Source organism: Salmo salar, chromosome ssa12, assembly GCF_905237065.1.
Source record: "Salmo salar chromosome ssa12, Ssal_v3.1, whole genome shotgun sequence".
Lineage (NCBI taxonomy): Eukaryota > Metazoa > Chordata > Actinopteri > Salmoniformes > Salmonidae > Salmo > Salmo salar.
In genome coordinates, this window is record NC_059453.1 from 47,909,072 (window position 1) to 47,934,744 (window position 25,673).

General features: G+C 46.1%; 2 protein-coding genes across 3 annotated transcripts in view; one reads left to right on the top strand and one right to left on the bottom strand.

Annotated features, from left to right (window-relative positions):
• Nucleotides 1–13,609, top strand: part of LOC106565241 (solute carrier family 41 member 1) — a 38,409-nt gene extending 24,800 nt beyond the window's left edge. Inside the window, exons 9-10 of the mRNA XM_014132136.2 lie at nucleotides 5,476–5,624; nucleotides 12,951–13,609. Of these exons, the coding sequence (XP_013987611.1) occupies nucleotides 5,476–5,624; nucleotides 12,951–13,133 (332 nt within the window). The 3' untranslated portion in view covers nucleotides 13,134–13,609. The remainder of the gene's footprint in view (nucleotides 1–5,475; nucleotides 5,625–12,950) is intronic.
• A 10,061-nt stretch (nucleotides 13,610–23,670) lies between these two features.
• LOC106565240 (carbohydrate sulfotransferase 11) overlaps nucleotides 23,671–25,673 on the bottom strand; it is a 28,317-nt gene continuing 26,314 nt past the window's right edge. For both annotated transcript variants that reach the window (XM_014132135.2, XM_014132133.2), the window contains exon 3: nucleotides 23,671–25,449. In XM_014132135.2, coding sequence (XP_013987610.1) covers nucleotides 24,601–25,449 — 849 coding nt within the window. In that variant the 3' untranslated portion in view covers nucleotides 23,671–24,600. The remainder of the gene's footprint in view (nucleotides 25,450–25,673) is intronic.

Sequence of the window (25,673 nt, forward strand, 5' to 3'; positions counted from 1 at the left end):
GTGAGCGCCTCTACCATCTGAGGCAGGAGATGAGGAGCGCCCAGCAGTTCGCCCTGGAATTTAGGACCCTGGCTGCCGGCGCGGGATGGAACAACAGGGCCCTGATCGACCATTATCGTTGCAGTCTGCGCGAGGACGTCTTTCAGGAGCTGGCCTGCAGAGACACCACCCTCACATTTGACCAGCTGGTGGACCTGTCCACCCGGGTGGACTACCTGCTGGCTGCTCGCGGACGTTCAGATCAGGGTCTGGTGGTTCCATCCTCCCGCACCCCCTCTCCAATACCCATGGAGCTGGGAGGGGCGGTGCGCAGGGAGACCGGAGGGGGTCCCCGCTCGTGCACCATCGGTGGCCGCAGAGGTCACACTGCCGGTCGGTGCGGGGTTGGTTCCTCTGGGAATCGAGGCAGCAGGCAGGGCCTCTGTTGTACATATGTTTGTGTCTGTTACGTTCCCTGAATTTTCCCCGCATTCCCAGCATAAGGCCCTCGTCGATTCAGGCGCGGCTGGCAATTGATAGTGCTTTAGTCTATCGTTTAGGGATCCCTATTGTTCCCGTGGATGTGCCCTTCCCCGTTCACGCCTTAGATAGTCGACCATTAGGGTCAGGGTTAATTAGGGAGGTCACCGCGCCATGGTGCGGCATGGTGACGCAGGGGGGTAATATGGAGAGAATTAGTCTCTTCCTTATTGACTCCCCAGCGTTTCCCATGGTGCTGGGCCTACCCTGGTTAGCTTGTCATAACCCCACTGTTTCTTGGCCACAGAGGGCTCTCACAGGGTGGTCGCGAGAGTGCTCAGGTAGGTGTTTAGGGGTTTCTGTTGGTGCTACTATGGTGGAAAGTCCAGACCAGGTCTCCACCGTGCGCATTCCCCCTGAATATGTCGATTTGGCTCTCACCTTCTCCAAAAAGAAGGCGACTCAATTACCACCTCATTGACGGGGCGATTGTGCGATAGATCTCCTGGTAGACGCCTCACTTCCCCAGGAGTCACATGTATCCCCTCTCACAGGCGGAGACGGAGGCTATGGAAACATATGTCTCCGAATCCCTGCGTCAAGGGTACATTTGGTCCTCCACTTCACCCGCTTCCTCGAGTTTCTTTTTTGTGAAGAAGAAGGAGGGAGGTCTACGCCCGTGTATTGACTATCGGGGTCTGAATCAGATCACTGTGAGGTATAGCTACCCGCTACCGCTCATAGCCACAGCGATAGAGTCAATGCACGGGGCGCGTTTCTTCAAAAAACTAGATCTCAGGAGCGCTTACAACCTGGTGCGTATCCGAGAGGGAGACGAGTGGAAGACGGCTTTCAGTACCACCTCTGGGCACTATGAGTACCTCGTCATGCCGTACGGGTTGATGAATGCGCCATCAGTCTTCCAAGCCTTTGTAGACGAGGTTTTCAGGGACCTGCACGGGCAGGGTGTAGTGGTGTATATTGATGACATTTTGATATACTCCGCTACACGCGCTGAGTATGTGTCCCTGGTTCACAGAGTGCTTGGTCGCCTGTTGGAGCATGACCTGTACATTAAGGCTGAGAAATGCCTGTTCTTCCAACAGTCTGTCTGCTTTCTAGGGTATCGCATTTCCACTTCAGGGGTGGAGATGGAGAGTGACCGCATTGCAGCCGTGCGTAATTGGCCGACTCCCATCACGGTAAAGGAGGTGCAGCAGTCTCTTAGGATTTGCCAACTACTACCGGAGGTTTACCCGGGGTTTTGGTCAGGTGGCGGCTCCCATTACCTCACTGCTGAAGGGGCGCCCGGTACGCTTGCAGTGGTCAGCTGAGGCAGACAGGGCTTTTAGTCACCTGAGGGCTCTGTTAACCCCGGCTCCCATGTTGGCCCATCCGGATCCCTCTTTGGTGTTCATAGTGGAGGTGGACGCGTCCGAGGCTGGGATAGGAGCCGTGCTCTCTCAGCGCTCGGTTACGCCACCTAAGCTCCGCTCCTGTGCCTTCTTCTCGAAGAAGCTCAGCCCGTCGGAGCGAAACTAAGATGTTGGGGACCGGGAGCTGTTGGCTGTCGTCAAGGCCTTGAAGGCGGGGAGATATTGGCTTGACCACCGCAATCTGGAGTACATCCGGGCGGCGAGGAGACTGAACCCTCACCAGGCAAGGTGGGCCATGTTTTTCACCCGTTTTGTGTTTACCCTTTCCTACCGACCAGGCTCTCAGAACGTTAAGGCAGACGCATTGTCCCGGCTGTATGACACAGAGGAGCAGCCCATGGATCCCACTCCCATACTCCTGGCCTCTTGCCTGGTGGCACCGGTAGTGTGGGAGCTGGACGAGGACATTGAGCAGGCGTTGCGTACAGAGCCTGCTCCCCTTCAGTGTCCGGCTGGGCGTCTGTACTTTCCGTCTACTGTCCGCGACCAGCTGATCTATTGGGCCCATACGTCACCCTCCTCTGGTCATCCTGGTACCGGTCAGACGGTGCACTGTCTTGGTGGGAAGTACTGGTGTCCCACTTTAGCTAAGGACGTGAGGGTTTATGTTTCCTCCTGCTCAGTGTGTGCCCAGTGCACTGCTCCTAGACACCTGCCCAGAGGGACGTTACAACCCTTACCCGTTCCACAACGGCCATGGTCGCACCTGTCGGTGGATTTCCTGACTGATCTTCCTCCTTCACAGAGTAACACCACAATCCTGGTCGTTGTGGATCGTTTTTCTAAGTCCTTTTGTCTCCTCCCGTTGCCCGGTCTCCCTACAGCCCTACAGACTGTGGAGGCTCTATTTACATGTATTCCGGCACTACGGGGTGCCTGAGGATATAGTGTCTGATCGGGGTCCCCAGTTCACGTCGAGGGTCTGGAAGGCGTTCATGGAACGTCTAGGGGTCTCGATCAGCCTTACCTCAGGTTTTCACCCCGAGAGTAATGGGCAGGTGGAGAGAGTTAATCAGGATGTAGGTAGGTTTCTGAGGTCATATTGCCAGGACCGGCCGGGGGAGTGGGCAGCGTTCGTGCCCTGGGCAGAGATGGCCCAGAACTCGCTCTGCCACTCCTCCACTAACCTTTCTCCCTTCCAGTGTGTATTGGAGTATCAGCCGGTTCTGGCTCCTTGGCATCAGAGTCAGACCGAGGCTCCTGCAGTGGATGAGTGGTTCCGGCGCACGGAGGAAACATGGGAGGCCGCCCATGTCCACCTTCAGCGCGCCGTACTGCGCCAGAAAGTGGGCGCAGACCATCACCGCAGTGAGGCCCCGGTGTTCGCACCGTGGGACCGGGTCTGGCTCTCGACCCGAAACCTGCCCCTCTGCCTGCCCTGTCGGAAGCTGGGTCCGCGCTTTGTGTGGCCATTTAAAGTCCTTAGGAGAGTGAACGAGGTATGTTACAGGTTACAGGTTCCCCCCGATTACTGCATTAACCCCTCGTTCCATGTGTCTCTTCTCTTGCCGGTGGTGGCTGGCCCGCTCCAGGAGTCTGAGGTACGGGAGGTTCCTGCGCCCCCTCTAGACATCGAGGGGGCCCCGGCATACTCCGTTCGTTCCATACTGGATTCGAGACATCGGGCGAGGGGCCTTCAGTACCTCGTGGACTGGGAGGGGTATGGTCCGGAGGAGAGATGCTGTCTTCCGGTGGAGGACGTGTTGGATCCTTCAATGCTGCGAGATTTCCACCGTCTCCATCCGGATCGCCCTGTGCCTCGCCCTCCGGGTCGTCCCCGAGGTCGGTGCTGAAGCTCGGCTGGAGCCGTGCGTCAAAGGGGGATACTGTCACGACTTCCACTGAACTCGGTCCCTCTCCTTGTTTGGGCGGTGTTCGGCAGTCGACGTCAACGACCTTTTAGCCATCACTGATCCATTTTTCATTTTCCATTGGTTTTGTCTTGTCTTCCATCACACCTGGTTCCAATCCCATCAATTACATGTTGTGTATTTACCCTCTGTTTCCACTCATGTCCTTGTCGGAGATTGTTTTATTGTATGTGATTGTGCTAGTATGTGTTGGTGTGCGACGGGTTTTGTACCCACTTTGTTATTTTTGTATATTTTGGTTTTTGGAGTTTGGTCAGCACTTATTAAACGACTCCGTTTATACCAAGTTCGTTCTCCTGCGCCTGACTTCCCTGCCACCAACACGTGCCCATTGCAATAACTCACTGTATCACAATTCCAGTGGGTCAAAAGTTTACATACACTAAGTTGACTGTGCCTTTAAACAGCTTGACAAATTCCAGAAAATGATGTCATGGCTTTAGAAGCTTCTGATAGGCTAATTGACATCATTTGAGTCAATTGGAGGTGTATCTGTGGATGTATTTCAAGGCCTACCTTCAAACTCAGCCTAAAAAAAAAGAAAAAAAAAGAAAATGCATGAAATGAAATGTATGCATTCACTACTGTAAGTCGCTCTGGATAACAGCGTCTGCTAAATGATTAAAATGTTAAAAAAAATGAAGCACTGGGGTGGCATCATGAGGTAGGAAAAGTATGTGGATATATTGAAGCAACATCTCAAGACATCAGTCAGGAAGTTAAAGCTTGGTCGCAAATGGGTCTTCCAAATGGACAATGACCCCAAGCATACTTCCAAATTTGTGGCAAAATGGCTTAAGGACAACAAAGTCAAGGTATTGGAGTGGCCATCGCAAAGCCCTGACCTCAATCCTATAGAAAATGTGTGGGCAGAACTGAAAAAGCGTGTGTGAGCAAGGAGGCCTACAAACCTGCCTCAGTTACACAAGATCTGTCAGGAGGAATGGGCCAAAATTCACCCAAATTATTGTTAGAAGCTTGTGGAAGGCTAACCAAAACATTTGACTCAAGTTAAACAATTTAAAGGCAATGCTACCAAATACTAATTGAGTGTATGTAAACTTCTGACCCACTGGGAATGTGATGAAAGAAATAAAAGCTGAAATAAATCACTCTCTACTATTATTCTGACATTTCACATTCTTAAAAAAAAGTGGTGATCCTACCTGACTTAAGACCGGTAATGTTTACTAGGATTAAATGTCAGGAATTGTGAAAAACTGAGTTTAAATGTATTTGGCTAAGGTGTATGTAAACTTCCAACTTCAACTGTAAATACAGATTGTTAAATACCCACACGGACACAAAACATGACACAACACTGCCCTCACCCTTGCCCGACCTTCAGCTCCTAAACAGTCAAAACAAACTTCAAAAGTAGCACAAACAAGCACCGGGGGGCAGGGAACAGTGCTCCACCACCTTAGGATAGGTGAAAGTATTTTTGTTGAATTGATTTTGGAATTGAAAGGCAACCAGTTATGGGAAAAATGTATTCACTTACAGTACAAAATCCCAATTCGACTACTGCACACATCCACACACAATCTTACTTACCCATAGCAGTTGTCTTGCACACTTCATCCGACCTAGACAGTAAAAAGATAGTTAACTTTTTTAAGTTTTATATTATTTTTAATTGACCTAGGGTGTTGTCATTTAATCTAAACCGTTTTTAAGTCCTCTAAGTTTCCTCTTTACATCCACAGGAGTCAACTCCAAGTCAGCGAGAGTTCTGGTCTTCTTGGTGGTTCCGGGTCACCTGCTCTTCCTCTACACCATCCACTTACTGAAGGGCGGCCATGGCGCCCTCACGTCTGCCTTCGTCTGCCTTTACCTGTGTGCAGCCCTGCTACAGGTCAGAGGTCAAATATATATGTACCACAGACATTAAGACTGTATACAACTCCTACTGTAACAGCTGACATACTGTACATTGAAAAATCTATAAATAATAAAATATCACAAGAAAAGCTGACATATGGACATAATAATAATTAATTAAAGTGCAATTATTTATTTAGGCTTTTGGGTCTATAACTAAACTTCAATGATAGAAACCAAATAGGAATTGTATAGAAATGATAATGGTGCTTTGTCAGTGCGGCCTCTGGGGCAAAATGAGTTTCACACCCCTGTGTTAGTTATAGTATTTTATTCTATATCATTTTATTTAACCTAATTATTCCATAGTGACACACTGCAAAAATAAAGTAGGACACCTTTATTGCCATAAACCTGTGAACTTTGTGAAAAAGTTAGGTCAGTTTCATGGAGGAATGTTTATTTTCTCTACACCTCTTTTTTGTTTGGATCTCACACATTAAGGAGGGTTTGAGTCGAGGGAATCATAGGCGTACACTAAGAAAATCATTTGGATGACTATCACGTCAAGATAAACAATGGCCTTAGAAGAAATGTTTCATAAAAAAAGATTTACAGTTTTTCAGCCCTCTTGCTTGCCCAAACTCCAGTGCTGCAATTCAAACCACATGTTGCTGAAACAGGTCAACCAACAGACTGACACGTCTGTTTAGACCAAAACAGTGTTTCAGTCCTGGCATTTATCACATCAAATGGTCTTTTTCAGTGCAGTTGAAATGACCAGTGTTGTCATTTGCAACTTTTTAGTGTTAACTTGATAGCCGCTTATCAGTAGGGGACTTATAAATATAATTATACACTGTAATGAGCAACAGACAGATGTGCCTTACAAAAACCATATGTGATATAAATGTGCTGACTTGTACAAGAACATATGTGTAATAGTAACTATCTAAACCTAGACCGTATAAAAACAAGATCTAAACCAAGAGGCAATGGAATGATTACTGCTCAATAAAGAGTCAAGGATTGGGTTTGACTAAAGTCCAGCATACACAGTGGGTTGTCAGGCCCAGTGTTGCCAAATTACTGTATCAGCTCTTCTTCTCAGCGTTGCTCCATGCACATAGCCAAAGCTTAATCATTCAGTTCCAACCAGTATGAACATAACAGTGGTATAAAATGGAACAGAGGAGCGCTTGTTTGGTAATACAGTTGAAGTCGGAAGTTTACATACTGTCAGAATGGTGGGTGTAGCTGGTGTATGCAGTCAGGCGCAGGAGAGCAGAGAAATGGGAGCAACGTACTTTATTCAGAATAATTAATGGTACAAGGTAACACAATACACTTGCCCAAACACGAAACACAAAACATCAACTTTTACGCATGGGCAAGAAACAACACCCGTCGAAATTACCAGTCACCAACATACCGAACATGACATAAAACAATCCCGCACAACACCATGGGGGAAACAGAGGGTTAAATACATGAACAATAATTAGGGGAATGAAAAACAGGTGTGTAGAAACAAAGACAAAACAAATGGAAAATGAAAAGTGGATCGGTGATGGCGACGCCGACCGCCGAGCGCTGCCCGAACAAGGAGAGGCACCGACTTCGGCTGAAGTCGTGACAGTACCCTCCCTTGACACGTGGCTCCAGCAGCGCGCCGAGGCCGGCCTCGGGGATGACCCGGAGGACGAGGTGCAGGGCGATCCGGATGGAGACGGTGGAACTCCTGCAGCATCGAAGGGTCCAACACGTCCTCCACCGGCACCCAGCATCACTCCTCCGGACCGTACCCCTAACACTCCACGAGGTACTGAAGGCCCTTCGCCCGACGCCTCGAGTCTAGTATGGACCGAACTGCATACGCCGGAGCCCCCTCGATGTCCAGAGGGGGAGGAGGAACCTCCCGCACCTCAGATTCCTGGAGCGGACCAGCTACCACCGGCCTGAGGAGAGACACATGAAACGAGGGGTTAATACGGTAATCTGGGGGAAGCTGTAACCTGTAACACACCTCGTTTATTCTCCTCAGGACTTTGAATGGCCCCACAAACCGCGGACCCAGCTTCCGGCAGGGCAGGCGGAGGGGCAGGTTTCGGGTCGAGAGCATGACCCGCACCGGGGGACCGGGTCTGGCTCTCAACCCGAAACCTGCCCCTCCGCCTGCCCTGCCGGAAGCTGGGTCTGCCTCACTGCGGTGGGGGTCTACGCCAGCCTTCTGACGCTTCACGGCACGTTGAAGGTGCACATGAGCGGCGTCCCATGTCTCCTCTGAGCGCCTAAACCAGTTGTCCACCGCAGGAGCCTCAATCTGGCTCTGATGCCACGGTGCCAGAACCGGCTGGTACCCCAGTACGCACTGGAAGGGGGAGAGGTTAGTGGAGGAGTGGCAGAGCGAGTTTTGGGCCATCTCTCCCCAGGGTATGAACGTCGCCCACTCCCCCGACCGGTCCTGGCAATAGGATCGCAGAAACCTACCCACATCCTGGTTCACTCTCTCCACCTGCCCGTTACTCTCGGGGTGAAAACCTGAGGTAAGGCTGATCGAGACCTCCAGACGTTCCATGAACACCCTCCAGACCCTTGACGTGAACTGGGGACCTCGATCAGATACTATGTCCTCAGGCACCCCGTAGTGCCGGAAGACGTGTGTGAACAGAGCCTCCGCAGTCTGTAGGGCCGTAGGGAGACCGGGCAAAGGGAGGAGACAGCAGGACTTAGAAAACCATTCCACAACGACCAGGATCGTGGTGTTACCCTGTGAGGGAGAAAGATCCGTTAAGAAGTCCACCGACAGGTGTGACCACGGCCGTTGTGGAACGGGTAAGGGTTGTAACTTCCCTCTAGGCAGGTGCCTAGGGGCCTTGCACTAGGCGCACACTGAGCAGGAGGAAACATAAATCCTCACGTCCTTAGCCAAGGTGGGCCACCAGTACTTCCCATTAAGACAGCGCACTGTACGACCAATGCCCGGATGACCAGGAGGGTGACGGGTGGGCCCAATAGATCAAACGGTTGCGGACAGCAGACGGAACGTACAGACGCCCAGCTGGACACTGGAGTGGAGTGGGCTCTGTACGTAACGCCCGCTCGATGTCCGGGTCCAGCTCCCACACTACTGGTGCCACCAGGCAAGAGGCCGGGAGTATGGGAGTGTGATCCATGGACCGCTCCTCCGTGTCATACATCCGGGACAGTGCGTCTGCCTTAATGTTCTGGGAACCTGATCTGTGGGACAGGGTGAAAACAAAATGGGTAAAGAACATGGCCCACCTTGCCTGGCGAGGGTTCAGTCTCCTCGCCGCCCGGGTGTACTCCATATTGCGGTGGTCAGTCCAGATGAGAAAAGGGTGTTTAGCCCCCTCAAGCCAATGTCTCCACGCCTTCAAGGCATTGACCACAGCCAACAACTCCCGGTCCCCCACGTCATAGTTTCGCTCCGCTAGGCTGAGCTTCTTCGAAAAGAAGGCACAGTGGCGAAGCTTTGGTGGCGTACCCGAGATGTTGCAGCATGGCCGCATGCTGCTGGATGCGCTCCTCGACCCCTAATACGGGGTTGTCTGCTCCTGCTGACTCCATATTCAAGGGTACGGGATTCTTTCAGAATGGTGGGTGTAGCTGGTGTATGCAGTCAGGCGCAGGAGAGCAGAGAAATGGGAGCAACGTACTTTATTCAGAATAGTTAATGGTACAAGGTAACACAATACACTTGCCCAAACACGAAACACACAAACATCAACTTTTACGCACAGGCAAGAAACAACACCCGTCGAAATTACCAGTCACCAAAATACCGAACATGACATAAAACAATCCAGCACAACACCATGGGGGAAACAGAGGGTTAAATACATGAACAATAATTAGGGGAATGAAAAACAGGTGTGTAGAAACAAAGACAAAACTAATGTAAAATTAAAAGAGGATCGGCGATGGCTAGTAGACCGGCGATGCCGACCGCCGAGCGCCACCCGAACAAGGAGAGGCACCGACTTCGGCTGAAGTCGTGACACATACATCTTAGCCAAATACATTTAAAATCAGTTTTTCACAATTCCTGATATTTAATCCTAGTAGAAATGCCCTGTCTTAGGTCAGTTAGGATCACCACTTTATTTTAAGAATGTGAAATTTCAGAATAATAGTAGAGAGAATGATTTATTTCAGCTTTTATTTCTTTCATCACATTCCCAGTGGGTCAGAAGTTTACATACACTCAATTAGTATTTGGTAGCATTGCCTTTAAATTGTTTAACTTGGGTCAAACGTTTTGGGTAGCCTTCCACAAGCATTTCACAATAATTTGGGTGAATTTTGGCCCATTCCTCCTGACAGAGCTGGTGTAACTGAGTCAGGTTTGTAGGCCTCCTTGCTTGCATATGCTTTTTCAGTTCTGCCCACAAATTTTCTATAGGCTTGAGGTCAGGGTTTTGTGATAGCCACTCCAATACCTTGACTTTGTTGTCCTTAAGCCATTTTGCTACAACTTTGGAAGTATGCTTGGGGTCATCGTCTATTTGGAAGACCCATTTGGAGCTAAGCTTTAACTTCCTGACTGATGTCTTGAGATGTTGCTTCAATATATCCACATAATTGTTCTACCTCGTGATGCCATCTATTTTGTGAAGTGCACCAGTACCTCCTGCAGCAAAGCACCCCCACAACATGATGCTGCCACACCAGTGCTTCATGGTTGGGATGGTGTTTTTCGGCTTGCAAGCCTCCCCCTTTTTCCTCCAAACATAACGATGGTCATTATGGCCAAACAGTTCTATTTTTGTGTCATCAGACCAGAGGACATTTCTCCAAAAAGTACAATCTTTGTCCCCATGTTCAGTTGCAAACCGTAGTCTGGCTATTTTATGGCAGTTTTGGAGCAGTTGCTTCTTCCTTGCTGAGCGGCCTTTCAGGTTATCTCGATATAGGACTCGTTTTACTGTGGATATAGATACTTTTGTACCTGTTTCCTCCAGCATCTTCACAAGGTCCTTTGCTGTTGTTCTGGGATTGATTTGCACTTTTCGCACCAAAGTACGTTCATCTCTAGGAGACAGAACGTGTCTCCTTCCTGAGCGTTATGATGACTGCGTGGTCCCATGGTGTTTATACTTGTGTACTATTGTTTGTACAGATGAACGTGGTACCTTCAGTCATTTGGAAATTGCTCCCAAGGATGAACCAGACTTGTGGAGGTCTACGATTCTTTTTCTGTGGTCTTGGCTGATTTCTTTTGATTTTCCCATGATATCAAGCAAAGAGGCACTGAGTTTGAAGGTTGGCCGTGAAATACATCCACAGGTACACCTCCAATTGACTCAAATGATATCAATTAGCCTATCAGAAGCTTCTAAAGCCATGACATCATTTTCTGGAATTTTCCAAGCTGTTTAAAGGCACAGTCAACTTAGTGTATGTAAACTTCTGACCCACTGGAATTGTGATAGAGTGAATTATAAGTGAAATAATCTGTCTGTAAACAATTGTTTGAAAAATTACTTGTCATGCACAAAGTAGATGTCCTAACCGACTTGCCAAAACTATAGTTTGTTAACAAGAAATTTGTGGAGTGGTTGAAAAAACGAGTTTTAATGACTCCAAACTAAGTGTATTTACATTTCCGACTTCAACTGTAGATGTCCGACAAGAGGTGGCCTTTGAAAAGGGGGATGAATACTTGCACAAGCAAAAATAAGTTGGTGCTGGTAGTGTGAAGAATACATATGTTTTTGTATGTGAACCCTTTGTAATTCCTGAATTTATGCATCAATTGGTCATCAAATTAGATTTTATCTTCATCTAAATCACAACAATAGACAAACATAGTGTGCTTAAACTAATAACACACAAATTATTGTATTTTTCTTGTCTATATTGAATACATCATTTAAACATTCACAGTGTAGGTTGGAAAAAGTATGTGAACCCCTAGGTTAATGACTTCTCCAAAAGATAATTGGAGTCAGGAGTCAGCTAACCTGGAGTTCAATCAATGAGACGAAATTGGAGATGTTGGTTAGAGCTGCCTTGCCCTGTAAAAAACACTCACAAAATTTGAGTTTGCAATTCACAAGAAGCATTGCCTGATGTGAAACATGCCTCGAACAAAAGAGATCTCAAAAGACCTAAGATTAAGAATTGTTGACTTGCATAAAGCTGGAAAGGGTTACAAAAGTATCTCTAAAAGCCGTGATGTTCACCAGTCCACGATAAGACAAATTGTCTATAAATGGAGAAAGTTCAGCACTGTTGCTACTCTCCCTAGGAGTGGCCGTCCTGCAAAGATGACGGCAAGAGCACAGCGCAGAATGCTCAATGAGGTTAAGAAGAATCCTAGAGTCAGCCAAAGACTTACAGAAATCTCTGGAGCATGCTAACATCTCTGTTGACGAGTCTATGATACACGATACGTAAAACACTAAACAAGAATGGTGTTCATGGGAGGACACCACGGAAGAAGCCACTGCTGTCCAAGAAAACCATTGCTGCACGTCTAAAGTTTGCAAAAGTGCACCTGGATGTTCCATAGCGCTACTGGCCAAATATTCTGTGGACAGATGAAACTACAGCTGAGTTGTTTGGAAGGGACACACAACAACATGCGTGGAGAAAAAAATGCTCAGCACACCAATATCAAAAGCTCATCCCAACTGTAAAGTATGGTGGAGGGAGAATCATGGTTTGGGGCTGCTTTGCTGCCTTAGGGCCTGGACAGCTTGCTATCATCGACGGAAAAATGTATTCCCAAGTTCATCAAGACATTTTGCAGGAGAATGTTAGGCTATCTGTCCATCAAGAAGTTGGGTGATGCAACAGGACAACGACCCAAAACACAGAAGTCAATCAACAACAGAATGGCTTCAACAGAAGATAATATGCCTTCTGGAGTGGCCCAGTCAGAGTCCTGACCTCAACCCAATTGAGATGCTGTGGCATGACCTCAAGAGAGCAGTTCACACCAGACATCACAAGAATATTGCTGAACTGAAACAGTTTTGTCAAGAGGAATGGTCCAAAATTCCTCCTGTCCGTTGTGCAGGTCTGATCCGCAACTATGGAAAACGTTTGGTTGAGGTTATTGCTGCCAATCTAGGGTCAACTAGTTATTAAATCCAAGGGTTCACATAATTTTTCCACCCTACACTGTGAATGTTTGCATGGTGTGTTCAATAAAGACATGAAACGTATAATTGTTGTGTGTTATTAGTTTAAGCAGACCGTGTTTGTCTATTGTTGTGACCTAGATGAAGATCAGATCAAATTTGATGACCAATTTATGCAATAATCCAGGTATTTCCAAAGTGTTCACATACTTTTTTTGCCACTGTAATATGTTTATTGTTATTCACAGGTGGTGATTCTGCTGTACACGGCTGACCTGATGGTGCGCTGGATGTGGCGGCGGGGGCTGGACCCGGACAACTACTCTATCCCGTACCTCACGGCTCTGGGGGACCTGTTGGGGACTGGCTTCCTGGCCCTGACATTCAGAGCCGTTCTATTGGGCATTTCCTCTGGGATGAAGGGGGTTTGAGAGAAGGGGCTAATCCATTTCTGTCCAACATGGTCTTATTGAATATATTAAAATAGAGTAATTTAGCTATTGTAGGTATATGTCAGTTATGCTGACATATTATATGTTGTTCTGTTCATCCATTAGCAACTCTGTTCAGGTCATATTTAAGTGATAATGCCCGAGAAGCCAATGTTCAGAGGATATATTGGCAGGGGTGTTGTTAGGCCCGAGACGAAATGCCAATACATCCTCCAAACACCGGCTTCGAGGACATTATCACTTTTAAACAACAGGTTACCAACATATTCATATAATGATTGACATATATTCATTAAAAACATATTTTTTATGAATTTATTCATACCATTTCATCCTTCAACAAGATATAATCCCGACACAAATCTAGGGTTGCTACCCAAGCTGTTCTATCGGTTCGGGTGCCAGAGACGCGACCCAGTCGTTCGTTCTAAATGTTCCACTGCCATACTGGCTGGCAACGTTCTTATCCCTTGCTTGCTAGCTAGCCAATTAGTGCTAACTTACGGTCACGTCAAAAAGTGCAGCCAGAACAACAGCAAAGTAGCTGCATTTGCATTTGTTTAAGCTGTTTTCAAAATACATTTATTTGGATACATCCATAACAATGAGCTAATGAGGCACGATTTCCCCTGGCATAGAAAATGTGCTCACTCATCAGGCCACTGTTGTTCAGAGGAGCTAGCCAACAACACAGTAACACAATCACTTCAAACTGAAGCTGGAAAACCTGAAAACTAGCTGCACTTGGTTTTGTTTGACCTCGTTTCAATTTACATTTATTTGTATATAACCATAAAAATTATGCCAGCTGATTCATGATTTCGACTGGCTAAGAATCGCTGCCCGTCTCGTCACGATCATTACTATGGGACAGCTGAAGATCAAATTTGAATATTGAAACAATATTGCAAAATGTCGGAGAGACAGACAGCAAGGTTTATACAAATCTCCGCTGTTGAAAACAAAATGTTAGTCTAAAAGAAATGTGAGATAATGTCTAGATGCTTTTTATAGTGGAGATCAAGTTTATAAACTGCTTGGCTGGGTTGATGAGACAATGGATTGCGCAGTCAGAAGGGTTTGGATTGCGCAGACATTTTCATTTTATAGATTTAGCCGGTGGTAACTTGTGGAATAGACACCGGCTGGAATGCTGTTTTAACCAATCAGCATTCAGGATTAGACCCACCCGTTGTATAAACTACTGTATGCAAGTGGCTGGAATTAAGAAGTGAGGGAGAAAAGATTCAACAACATAGCTTACCGACAACCACCAAGCTTGACTTCACATAGTCTTTAGTCTCCGATAACGAATGAATGCTGCTGGGCCTCCCAAGTGGCTAGCGATCTAAGGCACTGCATCACTACAGATCCTGGTTCGATCCCAGGCTGTGTCGCAGCCGGCCACGACCAGGAGACCCATGAGGCAGTGCACAATTGGCCCAGCATTGTCCGGGTTACGGGAGGGTTTGGCCGGCCGAGTTGTCCATGCCCCATTGCGCTCTAGCTCTGGCGCAATGCATGCTGACACGGTCTCCAGGTGTTTCCTCCGACACATTGGTGTGGTTGGCTTCTGGGTTAAGCAAGCATTGTGTCAAGAAGCAGTGCGGCTTGGCGGGGTCGTGTTTCGGAGGATGCACGGCTCTCGACCTTCACCTCTCCTGAGTCTGTAAGGCAGTTGCAGCGATGGGAAAAGACTACCAATTGGGGAGAAAAATGGGTAAAAAAAATATATATATATATATATACTGCTCCAAAAAATAAAGGGAACACTAAAATAACACATCCTACATCTGAATGAATTAAATAATCTTATTAAATACCTTTTTCTTTACATAGTTGAATGTGCTGACAACAAAATCACACCAAAATAATCAATGGAAATCCAATTTTTCAACCCATGGAGGTCTGGATTTGGAGTCACACTCAAAATTAAAGTGGAAAACCACACTATAGGCTGATCCAACTTTGATGTAATGTCCTTAAAACAAGTCAAAATGAGGCTCAGTAGTGTGTGTGGCCTCCACGTGCCTGTATGACCTCCCTACAACGCCTGGGCATGCTCCTGATGAGGTGGCGGATGGTCTCCTGAGGGATCTCCTCCCAGACCTGGACTAAAGCATCCGCGAACTCCTGGACAGTCTGTGGTGCAACGTGGCGTTGGTGGATGGAGTGAGCCATGATGTCCCAGATGTGCTCAATTGGATTCAGGTCTGGGGAACGGGCGGGCCAGTCCATAGCATCATTGCCTTCCTCTTGCAGGAACTGCTGACACACTCCAGCCACATGAGGTCTAGCATTGTCTTGCATTAGGAGGAACCCAGGGCCAACCGCACCAGCATATGGTCTCACAAGGGGTCTGAGGATCTCATCTCGGTACCTAATGGCAGTCAGGCTACCTCTGGCGAGCACATGGAGGGCTGTGCGGCCCCCCAAAGAAATGCCACCCCACACCATGACTGACCCACCGCCAAACCGGTCATGCTGGAGGATGTTGCAGGCAGCAGAACTTTCTCCACGGCGTCTCCAGACTCTGTCACGTGCTCAGTGTGAACCTGCTTTCATCTGTGAAGAGCACAGGGCGCCAGTGTCGAATTTGCCAATCTTGGTGTTCTCTGGCAAATGCCAAACGTCCTGTACGGTGTTGGGCTGTAAGCACAACCCCCACCTGTGGACGTCGGGCCCTCATACCACCCTTATGGAGTCTGTTTCTGACCGTTTGAGCAGACACATGCACATTTGTGGCCTGCTGGAGGTCATTTTGCAGGGCTCTGTCAGTGCTCCTCCTGCTCCTCCTTGCACAAAGGCGGAGGTAGCGGTCCTGCTGCTGGGTTTTTGCCCTCCTACGGCCTCCTCCACGTCTCCTGATGTACTGGCCTGTCTCCTGGTAGCGCCTCCATGCTCTGGACACTACGCTGACAGACACAACAAACCTTCTTACCACAGCTCGCATTGATATGCCATCCTGGATGAGCTGCACTACCTGAGCCACTTGTGTGGGTTGTAGACTCCGTCTCATGCTACCACTAGAGTGAAAGCACCGCCAGCATTCAAAAGTGACCAAAACATCAGCCAGGAAGCATAGGAACTGAGAAGTGGTCTGTGGTCACCACCTGCAGAACCACTCCTTTATTGGGGGTGTCTTGCTAATTGCCTATAATTTCCACCTGTTGTCTATTCCATTTGCACAACAGCATGTGAAATTTATTGTCAATCAGTGTTGCTTCCTAAGTGGACAGTTTGATTTCACAGAAGTGTGATTGACTTGGAGTTACATTGTGTTGTTTAAGTGTTCCCTTTATTTTTTTGAGCAGTGTATATATATTTTTTTTTTTATGCTGCTAAGGGAGTACCTGTATACTGTAGCTCGATATGCTTTGAGCACCCAATAACCATATAGACGCTAACTGTTGAGAAGTGCTCTGATGTCTGTAAATGCTTCATAGTAAACTGGCAAATGCACTGTACTGAAGCAATAATGTTGTCTGTACTTGTTTTGTTGACTGTCTGTACATCTATACTCATGCTAAAAAATTGTCACAACTGCACTCTCTGGATGTACACAATATTAATCAATAGATGACATAGGGTGTATCCAGTGTCACAATTTCAATGATCAAGCACTGCTATTTTCAATTGTGCCTTCAAACCATTACTGTACAAGCTAGAGGAGTCATGTATTTTTTATGACATCAGCAATGTTGCTTATTCGTCAGTTAGTCTGCCACATTTAATTGGTTTAAAAGTTAATGTTTGTATCAATGTATCTAAGACATACCACTGCTTGACATTGCTCACATTTCCCAATGATCATTTATTTGTGAATAAAGTAAGTGTTATGATTTCTCTTCAAATAAATCGGCCCTTTTAAATAAATGAATACGCACTTTTAAAAACAGGCTTAAATCATATTAGCTGTTCTGCATTGAACATGACAATATGACTTCCATAAAAGATATCAATTGTATAGAATTGTATTTTAAATTGTACAGGACCCATGTTGACTTAGTATGTATGCTAATGACTCATCTGACTAGATCATACCTAGAGCAGGTTATTTTAGTAACACAATTACTTTGTTTCAATGTGTTCCTTTGTTGGAATAAAACCATTCACATACAATGCCTGTCTTCCATTTTATGACCCCACTTATATTACAGGACAATCAATACGTCATGTGATTTTACAAAACAGATTTAAAAAACATAACCTCACCACTAACACTCAAATGCGCGTCTTTGTGGCAGCCCTGTATTTCAACACCACGGTACACAGTGCATGTTGGGAAATAACTACTAAACTATCTCCATATTTGAGTGATGCGCAGAATCACTGATCTTCAAATCACCTTGTGTTCCAAACAATTACATCCTAAGTGATGTAGATGAGCAAATCAGTGCAAAAAGAGCATTGCTCAGTCCCATCCTATGCAACACGGAGCGAAGCTTGTCAGTCTCCACCTCCAGACCAGAATGTGCCCAGGGGATATACTGTAAATACCTGTGCTGAACACAGTTATCCCAACAGTTACTTCACACAATACGGTAAAATGCCAGTTACAACTGTGCAGATTTCCTAAAGCAATGCCTGTGCTGGTGCTGTAGGTATAGAACCGTGTCGGGGTCAAGGTTCGTGGCTCTCAGCTGTGTATGGAGCACATACAGTACACATACTGTAGAAGAATACACATACAGCACTCTTATAAAAAAATTGTTATTCAGCTGTCCCCATATGAGAAACCCTTTTGGTTCCATGGAAAACACTCTGTGGAAATGATTCTACATGGAACCCAAAAGTGTTCTACCTGGAACCAAAAAGGGTTATTCAAAGGGTTCTCCTATGGGGACAACTGAAGAACCCTTTTAGGTTGTAGATAGCACCTTTTTTTCTGAGAGTGTAGAGGAGCCTTGTTGACCTTGTGTCAAAGAACATGACAGGTATCCAGATTAAGTGAAGCCTTTGACAAATGGCGAGACCTTTGCTTAAAGTGGAACTGACAGCATTTTAGCAACATGAAATCTCATTCAAATCTGTTCATATACACCCCCAGGAAGAATATGACCCCTTTAAAAAAAAAATAATCTGACAAGCGAGCACTTAGATATGGTTTTCATAAGTTCTTAGAATGGAATTACATATACTAAGGCATTTGTGAAAATTCTATAGGAATATTGAGTGGGAAAGCAGCCTTGCGTTTGGACAATTAATACACTGCAGCAAATAAAACCGAATAAAAAACATCTGTCTCGTCTAAGACCTGGAGTCTACGCAGACTGGTGCGCCATAGCCAATCAGAGCTACAGTAGGCGTTTATGCAAACAAGCCATTTACCACACAGGTCTGCAATCATTCACTTTGAACTGGACTGTTTGTTTACAGGCAGTTGCAACAGCATGACTTTAGATCATTACAACACATTCCCCAAAAGCCACAAAATACACCTGAATGGATTTATGCAAATATGTAAATACCACGGGAGTCTTCTTACATTTTGGAACTTTACTGTCCTATTGATCGAACAACCAGTGACGGAGAGAGGCTCGAGGCCCTCTCGCCGTCACATCAGCAACAACAAGATCTACAACTAATGCTAGCCAGAGCAAGAATGAACACTAGATAAACCCTCAAACTTTTTTTATCTAGTCGCCTGTCAAAATTGCACTAATAAATTATGGGGAATTGTAGCGTACTCATCCTTCTGCAGCAGCTTGCCTGCCAATGCATTAATTATTGTCCCAACCAAGCACCCAAGCTAACTGGCTAAAGTTGGCTCGCTTGCTAGCTAGCTACTTCCAGACACAAATGAATGCCTCACTCTGACCATTTTACTCTGGTTAAGCCCCTGGTTAAGCTGTTTACATGTTATCTAGAGCATTCATGACTAACAATTACATTTTTTGCCTAAGTTTACTGACACCGGTCATATCTAGCGGGTGTTGAGCATTTGTAAATTCATCAGTTATTCTGCACTCTGGCACACTCAGACGAGAGTGCTCTGAAATCTGAGTAGATAGCCAGAGTGAATTTGCAAACGCATGAGATATGGTAACTGGATAACAGTCATTCAAGTTCTTGCTAGCTTACCAAATGACACCTGCATCCCTAGCTGTATATAGCCACCGAAAAACGACATAAGGGGAAAAGGTCAGTCACTCACCAACTCCTCCAATTACATTACATGACATCCTCCTAGCAGCTATATAGCTTACAGTGGGGAAAAAAAGTATTTAGTCAGCCACCAATTGTGCAAGTTCTCCCACTTAAAAAGATGAGAGGCCTGTAATTTGCATCATAGGTACACTTCAACGATGACAGACAAAATGAGAAAAAAAATCCAGAAAATCACATTGTAGGATTTTTTATGAATTTATTTGCAAATTATGGTGGAAAATAAGTATTTGGTCAATAACAAAAGTCTCTCAATACTTTGTTATATACCCTTTGTTGGCAATGACACAGGTGAAATGTTTTCTGTAAGTCTTCACAAGGTTTTCACACACTGTTGCTGGTATTTTGGCCCATTCCGCCATGCAGATCTCCTCTAGAGCAGTGATGTTTTGGGGCTGTCGCTGGGCAACACTGACTTTCAACTCCCTCCAAAGATTTTCTATGGGGTTGAGATCTGGAGACTGGCTAGGCCACTCCAGGACCTTGAAATGCTTCTTACGAAGCCACTCCTTTGTTGCCCGGGCGGTGTGTTTGGGATCATTGTCATGCTGAAAGACCCAGCCATGTTTCATCTTCAATGCCCTTGCTGATGGAAGGAGGTTTTCACTCAAAATCTCACGATACATGGCCCCATTCATTCTTTCCTTTACACGGATCAGTCGTCCTGGTCCCTTTGCAGAAAAACAGCCACAAAGCATGATGTTTCCAACCCCATGCTTCACAGTAGGTATGGTGTTCTTTGGATGCAACTCAGCATTCTTTGTCCTCCAAACACGACGAGTTGAGTTTTTACCAAAAAGTTCTATTTTGGTTTCATCTGACCATATGACATTCTCCCAATCCTCTTCTGGATCATCCAAATGCTCTCTAGCAAACTTCAGACGGGCCTGGACATGTACTGGCTTAAGCAGGGGGACACGTCTGGCACTGCAGGATTTGAGTCCCTGGCGGCGTAGTGTGTTACTGATGGTAGGCTTTGTTACTTTGGTCCCAGCTCTCTGCAGGTCATTCACTAGGTCCCCCCGTGTGGTTCTGGGATTTTTGCTCACCGTTCTTGTGATAATTTTGACCCCACGGGGTGAGATCTTGCGTGGAGCCCCAGATCGAAGGAGATTATCAGTGGTCTTGTATGTCTTCCATTTCCTAATAATTGCTCCCACAGTTGATTTCTTCAAACCAAGCTGCTTACCTATTGCAGATTCAGTCTTCCCAGCCTGGTGCAGGTCTACAATTTTGTTTCTGGTGTCCTTTGACAGCTCTTTGGTCTTGGCCATAGTGGAGTTTGGAGTGTGACTGTTTGAGGTTGTGGACAGGTGTCTTTTATACTGATAACAAGTTCAAACAGGTGCCATTAATACAGGTAACGAGTGGAGGACAGAGGAGCCTCTTAAAGAAGAAGTTACAGGTCTGTGAGAGCCAGAAATCTTGCTTGATGGTAGGTGACCAAATACTTATTTTCCACCATAATTTGCAAATAAATTCATTAAAAATCCTACAATGTGATTTTCTGGATTTTTTCTTCTCATTTTGTCTGTCATAGCTGACGTGTACCTAATTACAGGCCTCTCTCATCTTTTTAAGTGGGAGAACTTGCACAATTGGTGGCTGACTAAATACTTTTTTCCCCCACTATATGTTAGGCTCCGTGTTTTTAGCTTGGTACATAAATAGAAATTAGTCATTTGAAATAAATTCATTAGGTCCTAATCTATGGATTTCACATGGCTGGGAATACAGATACATCTGTTGGTCACAGATACCTCAAAAAAAGGTAGGGCTGTGGATCAGAAAACCAGTCAGTATCTGGTGTGACCAACATTTGCCACAGGCAGCGCAACACATCTCCTTCGCATAGAGTTGATCAGGCTGTTGATTGTGGCTTATGGAATGTTGTCCCACTCCTCTTCAATGGCTGTGCAAAGTTGCTGGATATTGGCGGGAACTGGAACACGCTGTCGTACACATCGATCCAGAGCATCCCAAACATGCTCAATGGGTGACATGTCTGGTGAGTATGCAGGCCATGGAAGAACTGGGACATTTTCAGCTTCCAAGAATTGTGTGTAGATCCTTGTGACATGGGGCCATGCATTACCATGCTGAAACATGAGGTGATGGCGGCGGCTGAATGGCACGACAATGGGCCTCAGAATCTCGTCACGGTATTTTGGGGCATTCAAATTGCCATAGATTAAATGCAATCGTGTTCGTTGTCCGTAGCTTATGCCTACCCATACCATAACCCCACCGCCACCATGGGGCACTATGTTCACAACGTTGACATTAGCAAACTGCTCGCCCACACGACGACCGGGATTCATCCGTGAAAAGCAAACTTCTCCACCATGCCAGTGGCCATCGAAGGTGACCATTTGCCCACTGAAGTCAGTTACGATGTTGAAATGCAGTCAGGTCAAGACCCTAGTGAGCATGACGAGCAAGCAGATGAGCCTCCCTGAGTTTGTGCAGAAATTCTTTGGTTGTGCGAACCCACAGTTTCATCAGCTGTCTGGGTGGTCTCAGACGATCCTGCAGGTGAAGAAGCCGGATGTGGAGGTCCTGGGCTGGAGTGGTTACACGTGGTCTGCAGTTGTGAGGCCGATTGGACATACTGCCAAATTCTCTAAAATGACGATAGGCGGCTTATGGTAGAGAAATTAACATTCAATTATCTGGCAACAGCTCTGGTGGACATTCCTGCAGTCAGCATGTCAATTGCACACTCCCTCAAAACATCTGTGGCATTGTGTTGTGTGACAAAACTGCACATTTGAGTGGCCTTTTATTGTCCCCATCACAAGGTGCACCTGTGTAATGATCATGCTATTTAATCAGCTCCTTGATATGCCACACCTGTCAGATGGATGGATTATCTTGGCAAAGAAGAAATGCTCACTTACAGGAATGCAAACAAATGTGTGCACAAAATTTGAGAGAAATAATATTTTTGTGTGTATCTAAAATTTCTGGGATCTTTTATTTCAGCTTATGAAACGTGGGACCAACACTTTAAAAGTTGCGTTGATATTTTTGTTCAGTGTACATGAAACAACTCAACAACTTAAAGTCTATTGTTATCAATTTAACAACAAGAGCCAGTCCAGTCCGTCTTTTGTTGACCAACAAGAGGGCTGCACCATTAGAATGCAATTTTATGTGGGCCGAATTAAACATTTGGTGGAAAAAATATTGTGAAACACTATCATTCCACTATTACTGTTGTAGATACAGTATATTCAGGACATTTTCTGAAATTACAATGCAAGAATATTACATATATCTCCTTTAAAGGGATATTTTGGTGAAATTACATATTTAGATATATGTTTCTTTACCTTGAAAGCAGTTTATAGACAAGGAGTCCACACTTTGCTTTTGTTAAACTACCCACTGCCAACAAATGTAATTTCTAGGTACTATCCCTTGTCTTAAGGCCTTCCCACACCATACTTTGGATTCAGTCTTTTACGATTATTACATGTCACACTGTGCGATGTGACCAAATTAAAATCTTGATATCAACCTGGCCAGATTATAGATTTGCTTCAGTTCTGTCGTCACATTTTGTGATTGGCTTGCGAGGCTACATCAACTGGGCTTGTCAAGCATGGGGTCAAAAGAACAACAACAAGTTGTTGCTGTGATGTTGGCAGTGTTTTGTCTCGAGAAACCCAAGAAAAATAAAAATGGTATGGACCCGTTTATGGCTGGGAACGAGGGCAGTATGGGCACGCCAGCATGGCGTCATCGGCCGTGTTCCTATTGGTCAGTCACCGGGATCGGCTCGCAACACCAGCCACACTACACGATGAAGGTGGCAAAAAAAATTGGACACTGACCGAACTTGACGGAGCCTACAACCGCACGTAGTTGTACTTAATTGGCAGACCTAGGCCCTGTCATACTGAACGAGCCAAGACGTCCGACAATCATTTACGACCTACGAATTTGCCTACATATTGTCTGGGACGGCAAAATCGTGGCATAAAATGGCTAAAATCGTACAGTCGGTGTGGGCCTTTAGGTATACTTTATCAGACAGGGCTCCAAGCCTCCAGAGGTGTCACTGTTGATACTAGCACAATGTTAAGAGTATAGACATGAAGACTGGTAATAATAATGCCTATCATGACAGTTAATCTTTCATAACATTGGACACAACTCGGATTTGAGTGAAGTAAAAGTGCTCTCTTTCCATACTTTCTTTCAAAACAACTATAAAACAGCTTGATTTTACCTCAATATTTCAAACATTCACACAGTCAATTCCACATATTGCACGGCTGGATTCTCATCCTTGATGTTGACTGGTCCACCAGCATTCCAGACAGGGACACACAAAAACAGCTGTGTTTATGTGTTTATTTGAATATGTCTGAAGTTATGGTAGATATTCCAGATGTCTCAGTGTGATCTAACCGCAGTTTGTTGACATTGAGACCCAAATATTACAATAAATAAACTGCCTAATGATAGTCAATGCCATGCTCTGTACACACCAGAGACACTCTCTACAGTACAAAGAAGACGCTGATGTCAGTGACATTTCCAAAGGATGTCATACACATTTGAGTCATAAGGCCCACACTCAAAGGCACTAATAGGAAGACTTTCAGTACCCCTGTGAGATAAATATTACTTTCAGACAGCTTGTGTTCCTCTTAGTCTGACTGTAGAATGGAAAATTGTTGGTGACAATAGAAACTTTGAAAGAAAAAAACTAAGTTTGTTGGTGGTGTCATAGAGTTTGGTTATTTTGAGTTAATGTGCACTATACTGTAGGTGCATTTTACACATACAAAGGCAACAGTTCAATCTCCAGTGGCTCATTGTTACAGTACAAAATAATTTGCCTAGTTTAGTCAACTTCTCCATCTTGAGAAAGTGTCCATTCCCGGTTGTGAGGACGTCTCATCTTAAAGCCTCTCTTACCTTTGATATGAAAGATATCTTTATTTAGTTGCTTAGAGTTCACCAGGTTAGTTCTCTCAGTAACAAGCATTATTGTGCTTTGAAGAGTCCCGGGATCCATGTTAAAATTGTCTGTAACAATTATCTTGAGCCCTCTGTCATAGGTTATACAAATGTTGTTATAAGCAACAGCTGCTAAAAGCCATACAAATAGCTGATATCAGCTGTCTGATATTTGACCACTTCAAGCTGCCACGACACAAGCAATAAGCTAGTGGGGACTGGGCATGACTTCATGCTTACAACTGCATTACCTAGTCCTTATGACAGACGGTTCAAACAAAGCCTACTTCTAAGAAAAGTTACTTCATTGAAACTTCAGGTACTCCGGCGTGGAGTAGTTGAACAGCAGGAAGTCCATGTGGTATAGGTTGTACAGCTTCTTCTGGTAGAAGGGGCTGATGCTGTGAAAGAACTGGGCGGCCATGTCTCCCGTAGTCCTGGTGCTCTTGGCTGAGGTGGGGAAGGTCACCTGGCCCTTCACCCCGGCCAGCTGCAGCACGTAGCGGGAGTCCTGCTCCAGCGTCTCGTACTTGCCCACCACATCATAGTGGATGAGGCAGGGGTGGCACAGCGAGTGCACCCGCTCCCAGTGCTCGTTGAAGGGCTCCTCACGCTGCGTGGCCGGGTCAACCAGGTAGTACACAAATTCCTTAAAGGAGACGTCGTCGCCCCGCTCCAGCGCCTCGGCCTGCGGGTCAGTTCGATGCTGGCGGATGATCTTGGTGCCGTAGCGCTTGTGGAAAGCCGTGTTGTAGCTGCGTGTGAACTTGTTGCGGTAGGCCGAGACGAGCCGCTCAAAGGGCTCGCGCACAAACACAAACTTCAGGTAGGAGCGCAGCCGCTGATTGATCTGGGAGGTGGAGTACTCAGAGAGGGTGCGTAGGTTGCCCGGCACGTGGGCCTCGTTGGCGGGAATGGCAAGGGGGTCGCGGCGGGGGCCAGCGGCGCCTGTCAGGACCATGAGAACTCGTTTCCAGTTGGTGCAGGCCACCTTGGGCACGTAGCAGTAGAGCAGGCCATGCTGGTCGTCCACAATGATGTGCTTGAGGTCCTCAGGGATGAGGACGCGGCGCTTGCGCGTGTACGAGCGGCAGGCGTCTTCCAGCAGCTCCCGCCGACCCTGGTGGGTCACCTGCACTGCCGACTGCTCCAGCTACAGGAGAAGAGAGGAGAGGATTCAGTGAGTATTCCAGGTAGTGACATAAAAAAACAGCTAGAATTTGTCTGAAGTTCTGGTAGATGTCTCGTGTTGTTTGATCACAGTTTGTTTTCTTGAGGTGAGTTGAAAGTGAGATGGCCAATGGTTCTGGCTGTTACTGAACACATTGGCATATTTCAACAGGTTAACGTAGGGAGTTTCAACACTCATCAGATTGC